Consider the following 18295-nt stretch of genomic DNA (forward strand, 5'->3'; position numbering starts at 1 on the left):
GAGGGTGCCAACAAAAATGATATGCAAGTTTTCATGGTATTTCTCTAGATGACACTTTAGACCAGATTCCAAAAGACTTGTTCTTTTTTAATTTCTCCAAATCTTTTGGGTTTCTAATACCATGACAGGAATTGATACTATTCCTAAGTCAAAGTATGATTAAAGTTCATGAAATTAGTATTGTTTCAATCTTTGATGTCAGCCAAAAGTGCTCTTCACAGCACACGCAATGTGCCCAGTTCCACTCCTCCTGCAAATCGTACAGGGTTACATGGATTGGTAACCTAACTACAATTGTAGATTCTTTTTTATAAGACCCATTGCTCCTACTACTATCAGAACTGTCTGGGTATCTTTCTTCCACATTGCTCATGATTCTGCCTGCAGATCCTGATATTTTATGACTTTGTGTGTGTCTCTGTACGCAACACACTTCAGTCATTGTGTGTGAAGATTTCAATGATCATTGCTACTTTTGTCTTCTTTTCATGGACCACTATATCCGGTTTTCTAGCATCTGTCTTTTGAACTGTTGGTAATGGGTGATCCCATGTGATATAAACTTTATAATTTTCTATGATGCTTTGTGGCTCATGTTTCCAGTGTTTTTCAGCCACTTCAGTACCATAATGTTTGCACAATCCCCACTGCAACAATCTTGCCACATTATTATGCCTTTCAGTATACAGTCCTTCTGCCATTAGTATGTCACAACCAGCAACAAAGTGTGCGACTGTTTCCAGTTCAGTTTTACAAAACCTACATTTGTCTGTTTCTCCCACATGTTCAATAGACTTTATAAACCAGCATGTATGTAGCCCACTATCTTGGGCCACCTGTATTAACCTTTCAATTCTTTGTTTGAATTTGCCTCTCCTTAACCATGCCTGCATTCGTTCCTGATCAACACAAGGTTCTTCCAGAAGTTTTCTACACTTGCAACTATATTTATGCATTTGTCACATTTCTTGCCTTCTCATCTGGTCCTTCACCTTATATTCTTTTTTTGTTTTTTAGCACATTCACCTGATGCCTAATTTTTATCTACTTTTGGTTTAATTTCCACTTTTTCTTGATGCCGATATGCTTCTGCTAGATTAAGCAGAGAAGTCATCTTAGATCTATTCTCTTCATGATTCAAAACTTACACTATGTTTGTGAGGTCAGTAGATATGTGTAGAGTCCCATGATTGCAGATCTACACATGTAATCAGTTTCAAGGAGGCCCATCCCTCTTTTCGAATGGGGAATATATAATCTTGGTATACACAGATTTTTATAAATCATTTGGTGAGCAGGAAGCATCCTTCTTGTTTTCCTATCTAATCAAGCCAACACATTTTCGGGCCAGTCAATCACTCCAAAAGTTAGGACAGGAAGAAAAAATTAGTTTATAGCTTGGATTTTGTTCCTAGATGTCAACGCTGTTTTTAGGATTAATTTAAGTCTTCTAAAGTATTCCTTACTAAATTATATTCACATTTGTTCATGTTTATTGTTGATCCTTCATCAGTTCCCAGATATTTATATACTCCCTCTTGCTCAAGTTCTTTTATATCACATTCTTGTCCCAAACTGATGTTTTTCTTCTTTAAAGGTTACTTTCGCACATTTATCAAGACCAAATGACATTCTTATATCATCTGAAAAAGATTTTACCACCTGCAGTTGTGCTTTCAGTTCCTCATCTGATGATCTATACAGTTTTAAATCATTGACAAAGAGAAGACGAGGAGTCTTTACACTTTGTTGTTTTCTAGGAGCCAAATTATAGGCATGGCCTAAGCTATTAAGTAAACAGCTTAATTAACAGCAAGGCAGAATAGGAAGGGTGATAGAGATTCACCCTGGAATATCCCCCTTTGAATTTTTATCACTTGAATAATAATTTGTCGTTTATCATGGCTTAATTGCAAAGTAGTCTGCCACTGTTTCGTGGTCACTCTAAAGTAGTCGATCAATGTAGGGTGTATCTTACACATTTTTCAGCACTCTTTTATCCATGAATGTAGGATACTATCAGATGCTTTTTTGTAGTCAATCCATGCCATACTTAGATTCTTCCCCTTTTTACAGTGCTCCACTATGACTTTATTTAACAACAAATGATCCTTTGTTCTCATACGACTTTCTTTTATTGCCCTTTTGTTCTACTGACATAAATGAGTTTTCTTCTAAATGACTATAAACTCTTGTCAGCATCAATTCTTGTGTATAGTTTATATGTCATTGGAAGGCAAGTTATTGGTCTATAATTTTTAGAGTAGCTTGCAGGTTCATTCTCAAGTAGGAGCATTGTTTTTCCTGCTGTTAGCCAGGTTGGTGTCTGTTCTGGGTGCACATATAAATAGTTCTTACTTGTGGCTAAATCTGCAGCAAAAATGTTGATACTTTTAACCAAAAGTTAGGTACTGCAACTGAGCCTGAGGTTTTCCATTTAGAGGCTTTTCTTAATTTTGCCTCAATCCCTCTGGCCGTTACTTCATCCCATTTCATATCCTGTACTTTTAAACTTCTTATTCTTTCTTTTACTTCTATCCATTTAGCATATTTGTTATGTTCCACAGGATCTTCATAGGTACTTCTCCAAAAAGTATCTTTTTCTTCTTTTTTTGGCAGTCTTTCAATTCCTTTTACCGTTTTTTCCAGTTCTCTGTAAAACCTTTTTGGGTCATCAATAAATTACTTATTTTGTACTTTTCCTTTATATTTATCTGTGTAACTTGTAAGTTCTTCCACCTGTGCTGAAATTTATTTGCTTAATTGCTTTATAGTTCTCTATTCAATACTTCCATGATGGTATTCGATTTCACCCCTTTGTTATCTCACTACCCTGTGTTCTTGTGGCAGAACTTTATCAGTTATTAATTTAGCTGCACAGTAATATATCCTGTTTACTTCTGTTATATCACATGGATCTCTATGGACAGTCCTAACTACTGTGTTCATTTGTTTTATCAGACTTCTGACTTTTTGGGGTTTTATTGACCTTCTGCAGTCTATTTCTTTCATTGATCTTAATATGTTTATTTATTTATATTAAATCAAGCACCTCTTCTCTTAGCTCATTTTCTTCCAAACTGAGGGCACATCCCTTGTTTTCCATTTTCTGCGGGCATTCTATAGAAAGTTCTATAGCATCTTCCTGTGGCACATTCTCTTCAATTTCATCCTGTGCCATCCGTTGCTCTGTCATATGGGAACTCAATGGCCTATCACTCCTCAACATTGACTGCATCAGAGTTTCCATAGTTTCCTGTTCCTTCCCTTGCTGTCTAGCTTCAAGTGAACATTTATACTGACTTCCTGTAGAAGGCTTCAAAATATCTTCATATGGCAGCTGATCAATTGCTGCCTGTTCCACTGGTTTCCTCTTACTTTCAATATTGATTGCTGCATCCTGTTGTAGTGCTTTCTGAATTAGATTTTCTACACTGAACCTTTCTCTTCGCAGGTACTCCATAACCTCAATTTCTATGTCTTTAACTTCTCCATTACTGATCTCCTTTTCTACTTTTCCTCTTTGTCTACTTATTTTTTGTATTGTAAAGTTTTCCATGTCTGGATTCCTTTGCGTGTATTTCTCTTCAAATATCTTTGGAGCTGCTCTTTTTCTATTGGTTAGTTTTGCTTTCTCTTTGCATAAATATTACACCATATTAAATCTCTTTTTCTTTCCCATGTCCCTTTTTCTTCTTCAGATGTCTCCTGATCTTCATGCTTCTCCGGACTCACTCTATCACCCTGTGATGTAACCTGTCTTAGACCTTCTATACCAAATCCTTCACTTTGCAAGTACTCCATAACTTCAACTTCTATTTTTTTTTACTTCTACTTTACTAATTTTATTTTCTACATTCCCTCTTTGTGATATTTTTTTTTATTGTGAAATTCTCCATATCTGGATGCCTTTGCCTGTATATTTCTTTGAATATCTTTGGGGCTGCCTTCTTTATATTGATTAATTTGGCTTTCTCCTTTGCATAAATATTACATCATATCAAATCTCTCTTTCTTTCCCATGTCCGTATTTCTTTTTTATACTTTTCAAATATCTCTAGGTTTTGTTATTTATATTCTCGCACTTCCTCAGATGCTTCTTTTTCCCAGCAAATCAAACTTTCTTGATTTATATATTTTTTCACAAATCTGTTGTTTTAATTAACACATATTTTCATTTGAAGCTTCCGATAGTTTTTCCTGTGGAACTATTTTTCTTTCCTCTAATTTCTGTCTTAATCATTGTGTATATCTCGTGCTTGGAAATTCTGGGCTTTTTGCAAAACAGTAACAATACATAATTTATTTCCTATTCTCAATAGTCCACTTTATTGTCTTTATGGCTTTGCTTTGGCCTATCAGCTTTTGCGATTTTTGTGTTCCTTCTACAACAGGGGAACCATCCTCCCCCTGAGCCTGGCTGGCCCAATTGTAGGAATAACGAAATAATCACTATTGGCGTGAATACAACAAATAAGTCCAAAAACAGATAAAACACACCAAAAAATAATGGACTCCACTGACAAAAGATCGTACCCTCACAGAAGATTGTAACTTCTTTATTCCAACACAGAAACGATTGAGCGCTTTCATCCACAGGATTGTGGACTTCATCAGAATAATTACCAGTAATTTATTACAACTTATATATGCATTTTTTGGCACCAAAAATTCACTGTTAAAAAAACAGACCCTACTTTTAAAAGAGCAAACACATCAATTAAAACATATAAATATAATATTAATCTATAAACATCCACTATATATATATATATATATATATATATATATATATATATTTATATATATGGGTCCACTACATATGACCGAAAGTTCGTATGACCGAAGCCCATTTGACTGAGACCATAATACCGAAAGTTCATTTTACCGAAAGCCCATATGACCGAAAACAAGCACTGGCAGGTATATGCCCATTTCCCCACTGTAGCGCGACCCTGGAGTGAGAATATTAAGTTCAACAACCTTGTACTGATGTTATAAGTTTTCATGGATTTTTAATGGATACACATGAATTTAATAGTACATAAACTGCAATTATGTGGGGGGCTATGCACCCCACACCCCCCGATGTGGGGGGCTGTGCCCCCCCCACCCCCAACTTAATATTCTCACTCCAGGGTCGCGCTACAGTGGGGAAATGGGCATATACCTGCCAGTGCTGGTTTTCGGTCAAATGAGTTTTCTGTCATATGGGCTTTCGGTAAAATGAAGTTTCGGTATTATGGTCTCAGTCAAATGGGCTTCGGTCAATTGAGCTTTCGGTCATATGTAGTGAACCCATATATATATATATATATATATATATATATATGTATATATATATACAAGAATATATTAAATACTTTGACATAAAACATAAAAAATATAAAACTATTTTAATATTTTGATGTATTAATACATAGCATTGTCTCAGATGAATGAATATAATATTAATGCACATACACTTATACAATAAATTCAATCACAACACACCATAGCAGAATGTAATGTACCCCACTACTTTTTAAAAAAACAATTTCCACCTATATTCCCATTTGTAAAATAGGCTTAATTGTTACATGGTCATTAAGACCAGGAGTGTTTAAAGCATCTGCTAACAACTGCCACTTAGTCTGCTTATACCCCAACAAAGCCTTATTATTACCTCCTCTTGGACCTATTTTGATCTGTTCAAGAATTGCAAACTTGAATGTGTGTCCTTGCCCCTTCACCTGCATGTGCCTATACAGAGCATTATTAAAAAGAAAGGCAGGACCAATGCTCTATAAAGGCAAATGGAGGTGAAGGGGGAAGGACACACGTTCAAGTTTGCAATTCTTGAACAGATCAAAATGGGTCCAAGAAGGGGTAATAATAAGGCTTTGATGGGGTATAAGGAGTTATAAGTGGCAGTTGTTAACAGATGCTTTAAACACTCCTGGTCTTAATGACCATATAACAATTAAGCCTATTTTACAAATGCGAATATAGGTGGACATTTTTTTTTAAAAAGTAGTGGGGTACATTACATTCTGCTTAGTGTGTTGTGATTGAATTTATTGTATACGTGTATGTGCATTAGTATTATATTCATTCATCTGAGACAATACTATGTATTAATACATCAAAATATTAAAACATTTTTATATTTTTTATGTTTTATGTCCAAAGTATTTAATATATATATATATATATATATATATATATATATATATATATATATATATATATATATATAGTGGATGGTTATAGATCAATATTATATTTATATGTTTTAATTGATGTGTTTGCTCTTTTAAAAGTAGGGTCTGTTTTTTTAAAAGTGAATTTTTGGCAACAAAAAATGCATATACAAGTTGTAATCAATTAGTAGTAATTATTCTGATGAAGTCCACAATCCTGTGGATGAAAGCGCTTATTCATTTGTGTGTTGGAATAAAGAAGTTACAATCTTCAGTGAGGGTGTGATCTTTTGTCAGTGGAGTCCGTTATTTTTTGGCTTGTTTAATCTGTTTTTGGACTTGCCAATTGTAGGAATGTTTCTGTATTTCGAGGAATCTATACTGTCATCTTTTCCAGTCCTGGCACCAGTTTGCCTACCAGGATTGGGCACTTTTTTATCCTGGGTCTTGTGCAGCCCAGCTCTCTATTTGAATTTTTAACAAACTTCTGTCCATAATATATGCTATATAAATACAGTTTACATATCAGTACTGCCTTAGTGAGATTTTGTGAAAAAACAGGGTCCACCTCGCAAAAGTACTCACCAAGACTTGAGGATGAATTCATTTTCAGCAATAACACTCTCCTTTACTTGCTGACTTATCTCTCCATTCGGACCCCTGCTGACTTATCTCTCCATTCGCACCCCTGTTCTCAGCGTGAGTGACTTAATTTGATTTAATGCATATCTATAAAGCAAACTTATACCGGAGTAAGGTGCTTACAGCGAGAACAAGTCTTTTGGAATCTTGTCCGTTGACTTTACAATATTTTGCATTATGAATACTTATTTGATGATATTCTGTAGCCCAACACAAAGGATCTAAATATTCTGTTATGAACCCATGCATATGTGTGTGTGTGTGTGTGTGTGTGTGTGTGTGTATGTGTGTGTGTGTGTGTGTGTGTGTGTGAGAAATCTTGATTTGTAATACAAAGACGAGTTAAATGTGTTTGGTACATAAAATATTTCTAGCTAGCTGTATTGGTCAATTAACTGCTAAACTACAAAACATAATTCTGACTAAAGTACATCAGCATAACACTGATTAAAAACATTAGTTAGTTTTTCAACCGGCAAAACAAGTAGAAGCAGTGGAAAACTTCTGCACGAGGTATAAACACTATAACTATTAAACATTCATACAATTAACATACTTTTAAAATGAGCACTGATCATGACAAGAAAGATTACCTTTTCAGTACAAATCCACCATTTAGTAGAATGCATAATGAACTAGCCTTACCCTGAATTCCTCTTCTAAGCCTATTCTGTCCATGTAGGATGTTGAACAGTGTAGTTTTTGTAGGTGCTTCTCAAGGGAACATACATCAAGTTCAGTATCACCATAGAGATAGTGTTCCAGCAAGGCCTGATAGATGAAAGAGTACTGCATCTGAAAGAAAACATTAAAAATCACAAAATGTAAGCAAGGTTAAATTTCTGAAAAAGGCTCATATTTATACAGTTATCAAAGCGTATGCATGCATGTGTGGATCAGGGAACGGAGAACAACTCCTTTTAGTGGCACAACTGCTTTTGTATTGCTAAAGTGCCATAACAATGATGCACTTTGTTCTGATTTTTAGCAACCTGGCATTTCACAGCTGGCATAGTGTACAATGTCAGGCCATTATAGAGTCACCTTGCAAGATGTTTGTTTCCATTTTGTTTCAGGATCATGACCCCCCTCCCTCCAAAAGCAAACAATTTGACAAGTGCGAAAAGTTGACTGCACTATTTATGAATTGTAGCAATACGGTGGGTAAGAAAAAGAGATAAAGGGAAAGGCAGAGATGACTAATGATGAGGCATGTACCACAAAAAGACATGTTGTAAACATTGTGATGAGTAAAAGTTTGCCCAAATCAAGTAGTGTGTAATTTTCAGTTACCTTTTTTGTGCTTGATCCTGTACACAATGTGTATTGACAATGCAGAAATTAATTCTGCAGGATATATACTGCTATGCAGGTACCAGATTAACACTGCAGTAACAAGGAGACAGTACTTACTGAAGCTTACATTAATTAACCAGGTTACAACACAGGCTTAGTAAATGGCTCCTGAGCAGTAAGATGTTTGTCAACACCATTTCATTAAAGAAACAGCTTCAGTTAAGATGACAAGTCTGTTTACCCAAAAGTACAGTGACCTTCTTTGTAGCAATGTGTGTGGAGAAGTTTTACACCCAAAAAACATTGCCTAGTACTCAAAAATTCATCATTACCAGCTGTATGTGGGCAAAGCTGCAGAACCCCAATAGCTTGACGGTGATATACTGCAGTTCTGAGACATGATAAAGCCACGTGGAGCAACAGCTCATTAGCATCTCAAATCACACTTGTATGGTCACATACATACATGCATGTGTGCCCACACCCACACAACCTGCACCCGGAGAACCCCCCCCCCCAACATGGCATCTCAGCACTTACCTCCTATGGGGCTAACATCCCTTTCCTGAGACAGGAATGAATGGGTGCACTCTATCATAAGATAATGTACACTTTTTTTTACTCTGCATTCCAAACAGAGCAATAGAGCTAGTATTTGAATTGTTCCACCAGAGTATGTCAATCCTAGAGAAAAGTTGTAAGGAAGTGGACATAGCTAGTAAGCATTAGTTGTACTCCTGGACTGTCACATTTACATGTTGACTTCAAAACAAAACCAGTGTAGAGCTAGAGAAATTACCCTTCTTACCACAGTGGCACTAAACTGGTCTCTGAATCAGAAACCTGTATTGCATTCAGCGAATCTGACCAACAAAGTTTTGCAAACAACTGAATGGATTTCTGAATCCAGGCCATTGTTTTTTCTTTCCGTTTTGCAGAAAACAGTTTTGATTTCAACACAGCTGCTTTTGCTGTTGACATTTTCATACCTTTCAGCTTGATATGGTATAGCTAAATCATTTTCAGACACATCATTTCCACTGTTCTCACACTTAACCAAAACTCATATAGCCTTTGAGCTGAGTAAACTATTACCCTCTCAGAATTAAATTTACCTAAGATGCCTACACTTCTCTGTGTCCAGTCCATTACAAGCGTAAATCAGGATTCAGCACTGACAATTTATTTTCTCACTTCTATCTCATCTAGTAGCAGCTTTCTAGCTAAATTATATCTGTGATGACCATGCCCTGGTCCAGCAATCAAGGAGCCTCAATCCTCACCACTAACACCAGGGAGGTAGACTCATAGAAGAGAGGAAAGGATAACTAATACACACAGTAAAGTACAATTTCCCTTAAGTGCGCATACAGATCACAGTCAGTCTGGGGCTGGTTGCTCCTTTGCTCACCAGGTCCCCAATAAGACTCCCCACTGGCACAGCTATAGGGTCCAGGTCTCAGCCTAGCTGGGCAAGCTAGACTCTCCAGTACACTTGCTGTCCAACCAGTGCTTCATGTCCCTGCCAAGTAGCTGACACAACATACACACACTTTGAGATAAGTATTTATACAACTTCACAGACACTCCTGGGAAAGGCTGACACAGATTCTTCAGCTGTGCCCCTTTACCCAGACTATACGGTAGTAACTACTGCCACCACCCAGCTAATAATATCAGCTACTAAAAGGCCCTTAAAAGGGTGTCCAATTATTACTGTGCAATATTATAATCCAATGGTAGTATGACTAACAGTCAAGGCTTACTTTAGAGTGGCCTATTACAATAACCTCTATAAATATGCAATGTACTCTAGAGCTTATCTCTACACAAACCAGCCACAGGTAGAAGGTTTAAAAATATTTAATAATACATAATAAAAACACAAGACAAAATTACTATACCACAGAGATATCTAAGAGTTCAGAGATCACACAGAAACTTAAAATAATACAGTAGGACAGGTCTGATTTAAAAGAAAAATACCTAATTAATCTTACTAGCTTTAACTATTCCTACAAGAAATCACAGTGCTAAAACTTACATGTGAGCATAGGCAGAGTGTTGAGTTAGATATCCAAGATCAAAATGCTTTTAGTCTCTTGTGAGGAACAGTATTTAAACATTACTAACAAACATGTCTCTAAAGCCCTCCCAAATTACATCATTTTTGACACTTAGGTTTTCCCAGTATTCATATTGCATCATCTTAACACCTGGTCTGAGTTCTCAGGCCACAAACTGCATTATTTAGCAATCCAACACCTGCTCAGAAACTTTCAACAATAGAAGACATTTCACATGTATATTCTAACAGAAACCAGAGCAATAAAGCACATTCCACATCTAAATTCTGGTCATAAACTTTAGCCTTAAAACAATGGGCATGAAACCTTCATCCAGACGCACTGGAGCCGAATTCTAACATGAAAGGGTCACAACATGCTTCGCTGGGTCAATAGAGTGCAATGTTGTATTTTGCAGTTCCACATTTCACAGTGTTCTTTTACACTCAAGAAAACATGCCTGTATTTTACATTTATTTACAAATGCCAGAATTATATACCAAATTCTATTTGACTAGGCTGGCAGCCTTCACCCATCTCTCCCAAATTGTCACAATATCACCTGGAGTTCTTCATCTTTTTACACTCCAATGTTTATGGAATGCTGTTCCAAGCATCTACAGCTGTTTTTGTGAAAAATAAGATGTTAGGTTGTCTATCTCACCTTCATTCTTGCTAGTTGGTTGGGTTCAGAGCCGATCCTCAGCTCCGACTTGGCCATCTTCAAAAGCTCGACAGCTGACTACTGGCTCAAGGCCCCCCTATATCCCATGATGCTTGGCGCTAGATACCCAGATCTCATTTGCCGATTCTGCTGCAAGGTTACTTTTGCTGGCTCAGGTCATATTTTTCTATTTCTTGTAGTATAAATATAAAAAAATTTGTAGTGTAGTTAGTGTTTTCAATAGTTATTGTAGTTTTTATAGTTATAGTTACCTATTGGTATTTAGTCTCCTTCCTTGGAAACTCGTTTTTTGTTAGAGAGTCCCCCCCCCCTTTTTCCCTTTTTTGTCTTCTTCAAGGTAGCCGTTTTTAGTTAGAGGCTAATCCTTGTTATTTTATATAGCTAGTTTGTTTATTACAAAATTGTTGTAGTTCAATAGGTTTATTACCTTTTTGTAGATAATAGGTTTGTGTGCTGTTAGGGTGTGGTAACTTGTGTTGAGTGTGTGTGTTTTTACCAGTTACCTACTTCCCTTCTGTTGTTTTTTTCTCTGTATTTAATTTTTTCCTTTTTACAGGAATGTCTAAAGATACAAAAGTATCTGGATTCAAGAAGTGTGACTCATGTTGTCAGAAGATTTCACTGACAGATGGTCACACTTCTTGTGTCTACTGTTTGAGTGTCCTACACCTGCAGGACTCTTGTTCGGTGTGTCACGCCTTTAGCCCAAGAGTCCTGCAGGAGCATAGGAACAAACTAATCCTTAGGGATTTGCTCAAACCTGAAGGGTCACTGGCTAAGGCTCAGCCAGTTAAACCCTCCAAGCCAACAAAGCTGTTGGCTCCCAGTTCGGAGCCATCGTCGGGTGTGGCGTCTGCTTCAACTTCGGTTCTGGCTGGAACCGAAGTACCTGTCTCCCAGTCGTCCCCGATTCTGGTGTCGGAACCATCAGGGAGCCGAAAACGCTCTAGATCTCCATCCCTAGTGTTGATACACTCGGCTCCGGGGTCGCCTCTATTGCAGTCGGAGCGAAGTCACCGATCCCACTCTTCTCGGTCTTCTAGACTATCTGATCATGATTTGGAGAGAGTGGTGAGCAGGCTTCTAAAATTGCAGGCCCTGACTAAAATTTTATCCAGCCCCCTCATCAGGGTTTGGTTCCACCTGCCTCTGCAGTAGTTCTTCCTTCGACTCACCCCTTGAGTTCAGAGCCGGAACTTGTTGGGGTTTGGATCATGGAACCATCGGTGCTGATACCTACCCTTTCGGTTCCATCGTCGGCTCCGATCGCTTCTATGGTGCCGTCCTTGGAGCGATCTGGGCACCAGGACTCCCTCATCAGTTCCGAGGGGGCGAGTGGCATCGGACCCTTGTCCGACCCCGTTGTCTCTCTTGGAGCTTCGGCGCAGGTGAGTTCAGCTCCTACATCGGCCTCGGAGCCGTCTCTCTTGGTGCCGGGGAGGACACTGGTCTTTTCGGGAAGGGGTGCCTTTGAGGTCATGAGGAGTGTGCTGACCTCTGAGTCAGCCCCCCGATCAACCTCATCGGCTCCTCCCCCCATGGTGCCTGCGTCTGCCTCTGCCCCTCCTCCAGACTCCAAGCGTGGGGAACAAACACTCCAGGGCATCCCATTGGGTGTATCTTCCTCTTCCGAGGCCTCCCCTGATCATTCAGAGGAGCCCCCTCGAAACCCTCCACCTCCTGGGTGTCTCCGCCTTTCAATCCACTGATGTTGGTGGTGGCTCAGAAGGCATGGTCAGCCCCAGACACAGTGGAACTAACACCCCGAAGACCCACAAAATTTATTACTGCACCACAGGACAAGCAATTTCTGACTAAGAGTGTCCCCGTTGATGCCATGGTGGTAGCAGTGGCCACAAAATAGGAGTTGGCTGAAACTTCTTCATCTGTCCATCCCCCTAATAAGGAATCTAGGATGATGGACAGATACGGGAAGCGGATGTTTTCATCAGCGACTTTTTCCATGAGATCGCTGAACTACTTGTGCCACTTTACCCGCCTTCAAAGGGATCTCCTTAAAGAGCTAGGAGATGCCCTTCAAGATCCATCAGCTGTGGGGGCCCAGGCTATGGTTGCCTCCCAGCTGGCGACTCTTAATTTGGTAGCAAACTCCTCCATGCGACTCATCTCATATGCAGCTGATGGTGCGAGTAGGGCTGCAGGTACAGGCGTGGCCTTGAGGAGGCATGCTTGGATGTGGCTATGTAACTTTGCGGAACCCTTCAGGGCATCTTTCACCAACACCCCCTTTGACAGTTCTGCTCTTTTTGGACCACAGGTGAAGGATAACCTTACCAGGTGTGAGCAGGAAGGCAAGACTCTCTCTGCTGTGGGAGTCCGTTTTTCCACTCCTTCTATACCGTATCCCAAAGGTCAGAAGAGTGGGAAGATGTGGTTCTGGAAAACCCAGGGAGCCATGCCTGACACACGTGGTGAGTTTCCCTCTAGGGGCAGAGGAGGGAACAACAACAGACGCTGCCCTCGGGGCAGAGGGGGTCCACAAAATCAGGGCAACAAAGAAGCTTTCTCTGACAAGCCCTTCCAGCATCCCTGAGGTGCTGCCCGGCTGTCCACCTTCGGAGGCAGTCGGGGGAAGATTGTCGCTGTACCCAAAAGCCTGGCAAAGTATAACACAAGACAAATGGGTACTGTCTATCATATCCGGAGGCTACAAAATTCCCTTTTTTTTGCACCCCTTACATTCCCAACAAATCCCTTCCAGATGTTCCAACCAATCTAAGGGATCAAGCAGTTCAGGAAATATCAAAACTGCTAAGAAAAAGAGCCATCCAGCCAGTCCCAGCAGACCAGCAAGGATCCGAAATTTACTCAAGGCTCTTTTTGGTACCAAAAAAGACAGGGGACTGGAGACCCATTCTGGATCTCAGCAGACTGAACAGGTCTGTTCAAAGAACAAAGTTCCAGATTGTTACGCTGCAGTCCATTTTACCCTTTCTGGGTCAGGACAATTGGATGTGCTCCATAGATCTTCAGGATGCGTACTACCATATCAAAATGGACAGACAATCCAGAAGATTCCTCTGCTTCCAGCTGGGAGCCAGTCATTATCAATTCAGAGCTCTGCTCTTTGGTCTCACCACAGCCCCTAGGGTGTTCATCAAATGTTTGGCAGTAGTTACCGCTCAACTGAGATGGCAAGGATTCCAGGTGTTTCCATATCTAGATGACTGGCTCCTTACTGCTACCACCAGACATCATCTGCTGTGAGCCAGAGACCACACCATCCAAACTTGTTCCAAATTAGGCATCACAATAAATTTCGAAAAGTCTGCTTTGTCACCTTGTCAATCTATTACCTTTATAGGCGCAAACTTAAATATAAAGGACATGTCAGCGAAGCTTCCATTAGACAGAATCCTAGACATTCGCCGACATGTGCAGGTCCTATTAGGATGCAAGAAAATTCAGGCCAGATTCATCCTAAAAACTTTGGGTCTCATGGCAGCAGCTATCATACTAGTCCCCCTTGCTCGTTTTCATATGAGGATTCTTCAGTGGATGCTGTTCACCTAATGGTCTTTCCAGCAACTTCCAATGTCTCACATGATAATGATCACACAGACATGCAAAAACCAACTTGCTTGGTGGATGGTTTCCCCATTAGTACCCCAGGGCAGACCATTCGCTCTTCCTCCCCCAGTGGCTACGGTGACCATGGATGCCTCCCTGATCGGGTGGGGGGGGGCATTTTCAGGGCAGCACAGTCCAAGGCACCTGGCAGCCTCACGAGTACCATCTGCATATCAATGTCTTGGAGATGAGGGCCATGCTTTTAGCACTGCAAGCCCTTCAGGACTCCCTTCCTACCAGGACCATTTGAATTCAAATGGACAATATGTCAGTAGTGTGGTACATCAACAAGCAGGATGGAACCAAGTCCTACCCCCTATGTCGAGAAGCACTCAGACTCTGGCAGTGGGCGATCTCTTCTCAATGGTTTCTGATAGCAGTGCACATCCCTGGGAGGTCGAATGTTATAGCGGACAAGCTGAGCAGAGCTATGCTCATGCCTCACGAGTGGTCTCTCAATCAGACAGTGGCGGACCAAATCTTCCGCAAATGGGGTCAGCCTTGCTGCGACCTTTTTGCCACCCCCTTCAACAGCAAGTGCAACAATTTTTTCTCTCTTTTCCCACTTCCCGGACACTCCCCCAGAGACGCTCTAGTTCACGATTGGCCTCAGGGACTTCTTTATGCATTTCCTCAGTTTCCCCTGATTCCCAAACTAATACAGAAAGCTACCATATTGGGATGCAAGATGATCCTCATTGCCCCTTACTGGCCACGACAAATTTGGTTCCCATTCCTGCATCACCTTCTGGAGCAGCCCTGGACACTGGACCCAGTTCAAGACCTCCTGATCCATCAATCGAGTGGGCTGCACCAATCCCTTCAATCTCTCCAGCTCACTGCTTGGTTGCTCCACTTCCGACCTTAGCCAGGTGTCTGAACATCTCCCACTCGGTGCGTGAAATCATCTTATCATCGCATAAGTCTACCACCAGAAAGACTTATGCTAGTAAGTGGAAACGTTTCTCCTTCTGGGCACAGGCTAGAAATATAGATCCCTTTTCAGCCCCTGTACACCATAATTTGGATTTTTTATTGGAACTTTTTCATGCTGGATCATCTTCTGCCGCTATCAGAGTTCAATTAGCTGCAATTTCTAACTTTCATACAGGCCTTCCAGATACTAGTATTATGTCCCATAAGCTTTGTAAAGCCTTTCTTAAAGGGACTACTTTAATCAGGCCCCCAGTGAGAGATCCCCCACCTCCGTGGGATCTAAATTTGATTTTTGCTTCCCTAATATTGCCCCCCTTTGAACCTGCAGCTTCTTGTTCTTTGAAGTTTCTGTCTTGGAAAACCCTTTTTTTGGTTGCAATTACTTCAGCCAGAAGAGTTTCTGAACTTCAGGCTCTTTGTGTTCACCTTACTTATCTAGTTTTCCTCAAGGATAGAGTTTTGTCAGGACTAATCCTTCCTTCCTTCCAAAGGTTTCTTCTGAGAATAATTTGAATCAGTCTATTGATCTCCCTGTGTTTTTTCCAAACTATTCCAACAAGGCGGAGTACAAGTTGCATCAGTTGGATGTTCATAGACAGTTACATTTTTACTTGCAGAGAACTAAGAAAATCAGACTAGCTGTTCCTGTCCTATACTGAGGGAAACAAGGTCTACCAGTATCGTAAGTGACTTTATCCAGGTGGTTGACGTCTATTATTACTTTGATATATCAACTAAGGAATAAAGAGCTTCCTGCTAAACCAAAAGGTCATTCCACTAGAGCTCTAGCTACTTCAGTGGCTTTTCAGGCAAGGTTACCAATGGAAACTATTTGTGCGGCAGCTACTTGGGCCAATCCTCATACCTTCATTTCACATTATAAGCTGGACGTGGCCTCCAGGAGCAGAGCTGATTTTGGTTCCACTGTTCTGAAGAGTCTGTTCCAATGAGCCACCCAGGATTGAGGTGCTAGGGACACTGTCCCAACCAGCAAGAATGAAGGCGAGATAGACAACCTAACATTAAGAAGTTATGTACCTACCATAACGTTCCATGTTAGTTTCTTCTTCTCGCCTTCTTTCTTGAGTCCCACCCTCCATCCCCCTATCCTAGTAGACCAAGAAGAGTTCCTTATGTTTTCTTTCACTGGCTGAGTCTTCTCTGGCTATTCCTTGCTGACTAATAGTCTCTCCAGTAGGATTTATGCTTTCTAGGATAGGATTCCTGTATTGTTATGTCTGCAGTTAGACTTTCCAAACGAGATCTGGGTATCTATCGACAGGCATCATGGGATATAGGGGGACCTCGAGCCAGTAGGCAGCTCTCGAGCTTTTGAAGATGGCCGAGTCGGACCTAATCCTGAGCTCCGAACCCAGCCAACCAGCAAGAAAGAAGGCGAGAAGAAGACAACTAATGGAACGTTATGGTAGGTGCATAACCTCTTAATTCTTCACATCATTCTTGGGATGTTTCCTTCCTTTCAAACCATGCCTCCTGCGGTTTACAACTCTTTTTTTCAAAAGTAAAAAGCTACTCATTCATACTTTACTCATACTTTTAACATACCTTAATGTTTATTTCATACCTATGACCCCTATACTTTTCTTAGGGTTATGCATTTTAAATTTCTTAAGCCTCATCTTATCTAGCATCTTTTGCAGACCATGTTCCTTTTTGGTTACCATCCTTTGTAAAGCCTCCTTCATGTCTGCACTTGTAAGTCTATAGTCTCCAGAACTACACAAGGAAGCCTAAGGTTGTATATAGAGGGGTAATCAAAAGACAAAATTACATTTTTCTTTGAACCTTATTAACAGAACTTAAGGATTTGGTGAAATGTTTTTACTTCAAGAATTGTAAAGTACTACAGGATGACCTGTACTGGTACGGAGTGTGAACATTACTGGTAACTAAACATTCTCTAGCTGTACGAAGTGGCTGCAGATACTGAAGCATAGTGACAGATGTATCTAATCATGAGGTATACTTATTCAGTCATGAAGCAGTTTAAATAACTGTTCACCTGCTGTTCCCATTTGTTACAGGAAAAGGCAAAATTACTATCCTACGGACACAAAGGAAGGTGTTACTGCAGTACCAGAAGAGATTCAGTGGTTAAGAATGTAATTACCTTTCCTAATTTTATTTATAAATATTTATCTGAGAGTTTTATATAAATATATCTTTCTTCTGGATCAAAAGATTTTACCAATAATTTGATTTCAGATTTGAAATTAGAATTCTGCAACTATCCCTACTGTAGCCTGCCATGTAATCAACAAAATTATTTCAGATTTTAAATTAAAACTCAGCAACAACCCCTGATTTAGCATACTAGTTTTGTATTGTCAGTAGGCTACAAGTCATGCCACATCATAACTTTTAAAGCATTTAGTTATTTTTTTCAAGGACACATTGTATAAGGAAGGACAGTACTGTCCTCCAGTGGTTATAATGCATCTTAAAGTGCCTAATTTGACTCTTTCCTTGCCAGCAGGTGTACCTTTTGTGTGGACGTTAGAGGTTTTCTCTGTTACTAGGCTAATGACCTAGGGGGCCTTTCTAAGCCTAGCCAAATTTTCCTGATAGAATAATGATGTCATGCGAATGAATAGAACATTGACAGCTAGACATTTATAAGTTACCTCTGTCCATAAAGGACATGGGTGACAGGCCTAGTGTGAATTTCCTATTCACCATTCAATGGCCTAGGTAGTCTTCAGATTGCTTCTTTAGACCTAATAACAGGTGCTTGCCTCATCATCATTTAAAATCTTAAACAACCAATCAGCTAGCTTCTGAAGAAAATTACCATAACAATTACATAACATGATTATTTTGGTACCAATGCATATGATGGTTTATGTAATTGTTATGGTAATTTTTTTCAGAAGCTG

General features: G+C 39.9%; 1 protein-coding gene across 7 annotated transcripts in view; it reads right to left on the reverse strand.

Annotated features, from left to right (window-relative positions):
* The window catches only part of PTPRE (protein tyrosine phosphatase receptor type E), a 2530882-nt gene that overhangs the window by 269502 nt on the left and 2243085 nt on the right, over positions 1-18295 (reverse strand). For all 7 annotated transcript variants that reach the window (XM_044056172.1, XM_044056175.1, XM_044056171.1 and 4 more), the window contains one exon: positions 7470-7619. In XM_044056172.1, the coding sequence (XP_043912107.1) occupies positions 7470-7619 (150 nt within the window). The remainder of the gene's footprint in view (positions 1-7469; positions 7620-18295) is intronic.

This window comes from Protopterus annectens, chromosome 14.part0 (genome assembly GCF_019279795.1).
Source record: "Protopterus annectens isolate FY-2018-M chromosome 14.part0, PAN1.0, whole genome shotgun sequence".
NCBI classification, from domain to species: domain Eukaryota; kingdom Metazoa; phylum Chordata; order Ceratodontiformes; family Protopteridae; genus Protopterus; species Protopterus annectens.